The sequence below is a fragment of the Colobus angolensis genome, unplaced genomic scaffold (assembly GCF_000951035.1).
Source record: "Colobus angolensis palliatus isolate OR3802 unplaced genomic scaffold, Cang.pa_1.0 Scaffold83, whole genome shotgun sequence".
NCBI classification, from domain to species: domain Eukaryota; kingdom Metazoa; phylum Chordata; class Mammalia; order Primates; family Cercopithecidae; genus Colobus; species Colobus angolensis.
In genome coordinates this window covers 4,535,654-4,542,825 of record NW_012122154.1, presented here as the reverse complement: position 1 = coordinate 4,542,825, position 7,172 = coordinate 4,535,654, and the positions used below count along the sequence as shown (strand labels likewise).

General features: G+C 50.2%; 1 protein-coding gene across 1 annotated transcript in view; it reads right to left on the bottom strand.

Annotated features, from left to right (window-relative positions):
- Positions 1-805: 805 nt before the first annotated feature.
- Positions 806-7,172, bottom strand: part of PLXDC1 (plexin domain containing 1) — an 85,757-nt gene continuing 79,390 nt past the window's right edge. Inside the window, exons 11-13 of the mRNA XM_011929927.1 lie at positions 6,497-6,532; positions 3,866-4,026; positions 806-1,635 (exon numbers count right to left, since the gene is read on the bottom strand). Coding sequence (XP_011785317.1) covers positions 1,516-1,635; positions 3,866-4,026; positions 6,497-6,532 — 317 coding nt within the window. The 3' untranslated portion in view covers positions 806-1,515. The remainder of the gene's footprint in view (positions 1,636-3,865; positions 4,027-6,496; positions 6,533-7,172) is intronic.

Below are 7,172 nucleotides of genomic sequence, written 5' to 3'. Positions count from 1 at the left end.
GGGGTAAAGCCCTTGATGCAGGCTGTAACATGTTTTGATGCAGAAGTTATTGGTTCTGAACAGAAAGGGCAAGGTAAGAGAGCAAAGCCTAAAAATGCAGTTCCCCCTTGAGTTCTTTTCTCTCCCCTTATTTTACTTCCTTCCCATGATAACATGCCCGAAGGGCTGAGAGCCGCTATACTGTGTTTAACAGATGGAGAGAACACCTTCTTTAGGCTTTCAGAGCTACAGAAGCCAGGGCTAAAATGCCAACTCTATAACCATGAGGATCAGCCTTTTTTTTTTTTTTTTTGAGACGGAGTCTCGCTCTGTCACCCAGGCTGGAGAGCAGTGGCGCTATCTGAGCTTACTGCAACCTCTGCCTCCCAGGTTCAAGTGATTCTTGTGTCTCAGCTTCCTGAGTAGCTGGGATACAGGCAAGTGCCACCACACCCAGCTAATTTTTTGTATTTTTAGTAGGGACAGTTTCATTATGTTGGCCAGGCTGGTCTCAAACTCCTGACTCAGGTGATCCGCCTGCCTCAGGCTCGCAAAGTGCTGGGATTACAGGTATGAGCCACCACACCCGGCTGAGGACCAGCTTGAGTCTAGGGACCCTGGAATGCAGCAGCCCCAGTCTTGACTTTACTTAACCTGTGTCATATGCAGGGGCTTTAGGTGGCCAGGAGCAGGGGATCTGGCTGCCTGGCCATCTCCAGGTCGGGAGGCTCTGAGACTGCTACAGAGCTGACCATTGACAGCCTGTAACTGAGTCCAAATTCATTCTGCTTGCTGCGTGACAGCCAATACATTGAGAGACAAGGAGTTGGAGCAAGGAAAGGTATTTTATTTCGGAGAGCCAGCAAACCAAGAAGATGGTGGACTAATGTCCTAAAGAACTGTCTTAAAATTATGTGGGTTTTGCCTTGTCTTTTCTGTTTAGGTCAGGGGTAAGGAAGGGGCTAACAACCGCAGACATCTGGACACCAGCAAGGGTCCAGGGGAGGTTTGCAGAACTTCTTTGTCGTTGGCTAACAGTCTCTCATGTGACAACAGCCAAACCTCCTCGTTCCTATAAATCTTTAACAAAAATAGTTAGCTGTTTACATGCTTCCCCTTTAATCCCAGAGTTCGTTTTGCAAATGGCATGGTTGCTGTTTTTGCGTTTTATCTCAGTGCTCTAAAGTTATCCTAGCCTAGGTGCAGGAATAGGTAAAGGCCCCTTAAACAAAAATGGAGTTAGTTATGTTAGTTCTTCTGCTGTTTCATGGTTACAAGACCCAGAAGAGAACCCTTGCATCAAAACAGGATGAGATTAGGTTATTGTTCCTATAAAAAATCCATGTGGTTGTTTTTTGGCCCCCTCTTCAATATCCGGGGCATGCTGATGAAGTGAGCAGCAGCTCTGGAGCCATAAACCACCATCTCATCTCAGCCCAGGGCATGCTGGGAAAGGCCAGGAAAAGTCACTTCTCTTCTTTGCTTTAACTGTCTTTTCTGTGGTCTCAAAGTCTTCACAAGGGAGACCTGGTGTTCTCAGCACTGCTCAGCCTCCATGAAGCCCTCCTTCTCATGGCCCGAAGGCTCCACCTCTGCATAGGTGGAATGGTCGGGGTGGCTGCGAAACTTCATGGCTGGCCAGTGGTGAGGTCTACGCTGCAGAAGGCACAGAGGCAGAGTCAGCGGGCATGCCCCCACCATGGGGACCCCACACTCCTGAGCGACAGAGCCAACCAAGACTCTCTCTTACAAGGGCCCTGGGGCACTTGGGGCCTACCAGGAGCCACACAACTGACCTTCAGGAACCCTCTCCCTAAAATGTTCCCTGCTGTAATCCCCCAACCACTGGGAAACCTGCCGGAAGCTAGAGTGTAGAAGGAGGACACTTTATCTTTCACTGCGTGGTCTGTAGAACTCATAGCTAAAAGGTTCAGCAATACACCAAGTGGAGACCTGGGAATGCAATGTGAGGAAGTGGCTCAGAGATGGCTGGAATGATGTCTGGGGATCTGGAAATGCCAAGATAACCCTCCAAGGTAGCACAGGGTCCACATCAGAGTCAACAGGGGGCTTATTAAAATACAGACTCTGGCCTGTGCGGTGGCTCATGCCTGTGATCCCAGCACTTTGGGAGGCCAGGGTGGGCAGATTACTTGAGGCCAGGAGCGCAAGACCAGCCTGGCCAACTTGGTGAAACCCCGTCTCTACTAAAAATAAAAAATTAGCTGGGTGTAGTGGCACGTGCCTGTAGTCCAACTACTCAGTAGTAGTCCCAACTACTCAGAAGGTTGAGGCACCAGAATTGCTTGAACCCCAGAGGCAGAGGCTGCAGTAAGCCAAGATTGTGCCACTGCACTCCAGCCTTGGTGACAGAGTGAGACTCTTTCTCAAAAATAAATAAATAAAATGCCGATTCCTGGGCCTGCCTTAAACCTGCCCTATCAGAATCCCTGTGGCCTGGGGATCTGCAGTTCCCAGGTGTTAACCCAGGTAGGCTAAGACTTCAGAGTGGCTAAGCCTCCTAAGAAACTGGGGAAATAGGGCCGGGCACGGTGGCTCACACCTGTAATCCCAGCACTTTGGGAGGCCGAGACAGGTGGATCAGGAGGTCAGGAGTTCAAGGCCAGCCTGGCCAAGATGCTGAAACCCCGTCTCTACTAAAAATACAAAAATTAACCGGGTGTGGTGGCACATGCCTGTAATCCCAGCTACTCAGGAGGCTGAGGCAGGAGAATCGCTTGAACCCGGTCGGCAGAGGTTGCAGTGAGCCGAGATTACGCCACTGCACTCTAGCCTGGGTGGCAGAGCAAGACTACATCTCAAAAAAAAGAAAAAGAAAAAGAAATTGGGGGAACGACCTAGGCCTGTGGGTAATGAGGCTGGTGGGCTCGTGACCCACGTGGAGGAGACTAGGGTCACAGAGGCACCACTGCTGCACCCTGTGGGGAACTCGTAAGAAGCCAGAAGTGGAGGATTGGGGGCAGGAGCTGCTGAGCTCTGTGGCCCCAAGTGAAGGAGGCTGAGCCTCACATCCCATGCTGCCCCTCGGGCTGGCTCTTCAGAATTGAGACATTCAAAACTTAGCATCCTCAATTAAAGCTCCCAGAGGGCAGCTCTTATCATTATTTTGCTTGTCTATTTCATTTTTATTTTAGAGATGGGGTCTCCTCTATCACCCAAGTTGGAGTGCAGTGGTATGATCAGGGCTCACTGCAGCCTCAAACCACTGGGTTCAAGGGATCCTCCCACCTCAGCTTCCCAAGTGGCTGGGACCACAGGTGCGTGACACCATGCTGGGATAATTTTTTAAATTTTTGTAGAGATGGAGTCTCGCTCTGTTGCTCAGGTTAGTCTCTAAGCTCCTGTGCTCAAGTAATCCTGCCTCGGTTTCTCAAAGTGCTAGGATGTTAGGAAGGAGCCACTGCACATGCCCCTCAATTTTAACCTTAAAGGCAGGTATCAGTAGGCAAAAGAGGCAGAGACCCTGGTTCCATCATGACTTTGAGTAAGAACTGAGCCTGGCATTTGGGCATGAGAGACCATAAATCACTAGGGATAGGCTGCACAGCCACTAGATGGGCACTGTGTGGCACTGTGGCCTTCTTTCTTTCCTCCGGGGATTCTTTTCTGATTTCATGAATGGGGGAACAAAAGCAGAGGGGTTGTTCCACAGGAGGGCCGAGGGAGTTCTGAGGTGCTGATTTCTCAGGGTGCAGGACTTAATGGGCGCCAGCTATCTTGAAATGTATCAGGATGGGGTGGATGAGGTCTTCTCAGGTATGTGGCAGGGGAGAGGGAGAAGGGGAGAGGCAGGGAACGAATGGCCCAGGAGACGCTGATGCAGAAGCAGATGGCAGCCAGCCCTACAGCCACAGATGACACGGACCTCGATGAAGAAGAGTGCAGCGTTGGATGTGGGGTGGCCATTGATGTAAATTCCAGCCAGGATGATGGCTGCCACGAGGAGGACTGCCAGCACAATGCCCACGATGGTGCCCAGGTGCACAGGGGTGCCCTTTGTCTTGGGGGACAGGTTGTTCTGAAGGCCTGTGGAGAGATCATTAGGGCAGGCAGGGGCTGCAGGGGAGCAGGGAAGGTGGAACCATGGGGTCTTGGGTTCTAACAAAGTCTCAGAGATGAAAGCCAACAGAGCCTTTGGGTCCACATATCAAATACAGGAAGAGGTTGGGTGGGAGTTGGAATCATTATGAGTAAGGCATTCATGTTGTGCTTGACACCATCTGGGTAGTTTTCCAAAATCACCTAAAAGTTGCCCCAAATGTCTAACAAGGATCATAAGAGTAGTTCTCTCTGATATCTGTGCCACTACATAAGTGCTATTAAGGAATTCACAAAGGGCATCTGAGGGTTAAGAGTTTGGGATCTGAAATCTGGCTGCCTGGGTTGAAATCTATGCTCTGCCACTTACTAGCTGTGTGACCTTGTACAAATTACATAACCTTTCTGTGTCTTCATTATCACTTCTGTTGAACAAGGATAATAATACCCACCTAATGAGGTTATTGTGAAGGTTAAAATGAGATGATTCATGTCAAGCACTGAGGACCATGTCTCCCATTTTGGATGACTTCAATAAGTATTAGCTATTATGATGGCAAATGACCATAGTTTTTCCTATCACTGTCCACTCCCAGATTGTGAGTGGCACAATCTTGGAGGGCAAGGATGATGTCTTATTCAACTCTGTGTCCTCAGCTCTTAGAAAAACTGGCAGGGGCTGGCCGCGGTGGCTCACTCCTCTAATCCCAGCACTTTGGGAGGCCAAGGCAGGTGGATCACCTGAGGTCAGGATTTCAAGACCAGCCTGGCCAACATGGTGAAACCCCATCTCTTCTAAAAATACAAAAATTAGCCAGGCGTGGTGGCACACGCCTGTAGTCCCAGCTACTCAGGAGGCTGAGGCAGGAGAATAGCTTGAACCTAGGAGGCGGAGGTTGCAGTGAGCTGAGATCGTGACACTGCACTCCAGCCTGGGCAACAGAGTGCGACTCCATCTCGAACAAAACAAAAAAACTGGCAGGCCCGTCAGAGAAGCTCAAAGAAAGCATATGGAATGATGTAGGTCCTCTGGAAGCTAATAAGCCAACAGGCGCTCTCTGAGAACATCCTAGGCATTTGAAATACATCCCAGGGGGAGAGAGTATTTTCCACAGAGCTGGAAGCTCAACCCCTTTCGTGCATGACTGAGGTAATGGAAATAACAGAGAGGTTAAGTGATTTCCCCACAGACACACAAATTCAGTGCCCACCACGAAAAAACCTAGTTGCCTGACACTACCTGGGTGGCTATTTGCCTCTTTACCCTATCCTAAAGGAATGTAGAGATGATGAGGTGGAGAAGACAGATGGGCAGGCTGGCAGTGAAAATGTTGCATTCTTCCTACACAGTTAGTGGGTGGGTTGGAAGGCAACTAGGGGTGGCAAGTTTTAATGGGATGTTGCATGCACTCAAAATCATTGTCCTCCCCATCCCCTTTGCTCTGCTCTGCACTCTGTAAGCAGAGGACACCCAGGAGAGAAACTATCCTGGGGCACTCCAGGGCATGGCTAGAGCTTCTGTCTGCCAACAGGTGGGAGGACTGAGGTGAAATGCCCCAGGTGAACCTCCCCTGACCTGGATGGCAATCAGCCCGCAGCCTGCAGTGGCTCTGATGATTTGATGATAAGGGCTTCTGCTGATGAGCACATGGTGCAGAGTGAGGGGATTATGGCCCAGCCACCCCCACAACACACACACACACACACACACACACACACACACACACTCACACCCACTGCCTATGGAGGAGCAATGGCTCCATCTCTGCTGGGGGACACCATCACACTGTGCTGCATTAATAATCTTTCCTCTCCTGCTGGAAGCCCAGATGACAATCTCCAGCCCCTGGAGTTGGAAGGCACTTTCATGTCTACTCTTGCACAGGTTGCAACAAAGGCCTGAGCTGGCTCTGGGCAAAGGGCAGGGGAGTGGGGGCAGCTCCCACCCTCAGAAAGGAGATTATCCTTCTAGGTAATCCTATGAGGCTGCAGGGAGTCCCACCTTCTGGCACCCTGCAAAAATTGTAGTGGACCATTTTATGTCCTCTGCCAGCCTGAGTGAGGAAAGAAGCTGCTCTCCACCCCTCACTGACTATGAGCCCATGGGGATCGGAGGGGATGGCCACAGGCCCCACCCATGCCTGCCCTGGCTCAGTCCTTGCCCTCCTCCCACTCCTTTCTGGGCAGTGAATATTCAAGGGCAGAGAGCCAGGAGAAGAACCACAGGAGGTTCATGGCTGAGATGAGAAATGTCGGGTAGACATGTTCCTTCAATCTAGGGCACCTGTACCTAGAAGCACCCCTGCCTCCCCACCCAGCAGAAGGTCTGGGATGCTCAGGCTGCAGTTGCTCTCTCTCCACACTCATAAAAATAGTGCAGGCAACTGCTGCACCCTCTTCTGGGGTGGGTCCAAGAGGCGCTGGGTCTGACGCTGAGGGCAGGTAGTTGTGTACTCACCATCTCCTCCTGCATAGGGATTCAACTTGGTGTCATCTTCAAAGAGAGAGGACAGAAGGAGCGAGATTAGTGGACTCATTACGGCCTTTGTCACTCCGAGTCCAGATGGGACTTTAGGGAGGTTCAGCCCAAACTTTCATTTTAGAGGTAAGGAAACTGAGGCTCAGAGAGGGGAGGAGACTTGCTCAACATCACACAGCAGTTGAGTGTAGCTGGAGGGTGGGGAGTATATGAGCGGGAGCTGGTGAGAGATGAGGCTGGGAGTGGAGGGCCGGCTGCCAGGAGAGCAGTAGGAGGCTGTGCACGTTCTTCTGCAGGGCAATAGAGAGCTGAGTATGGGTTTGAAGAGGGACTGTATGTGTCACAAGATGAGATCAGCTTGGAGACTCCCTGGGACTGCAGTGTGCAGGAGACAGTCCCAATCCACTTTTTGTCTATACCTCGAGACCTGTCACCTATGGCTTTCTAAGTAAGTTTCAAGGGTCCACCCTTCCTATGGTTCCTTCCCATGCAGATTTTTATGGGGAAAGAAAAGCAAGAGTTTCATGTCAGGAGAATGCTGTAAATGACTGAAGATTCTTGCCCTAAGCACCTGAACTTTATTTATTTATTTATTTACTTATTTACTTATTTATTTATTTATTTATTTATTTATTTATTTATTTATTTATAGAGA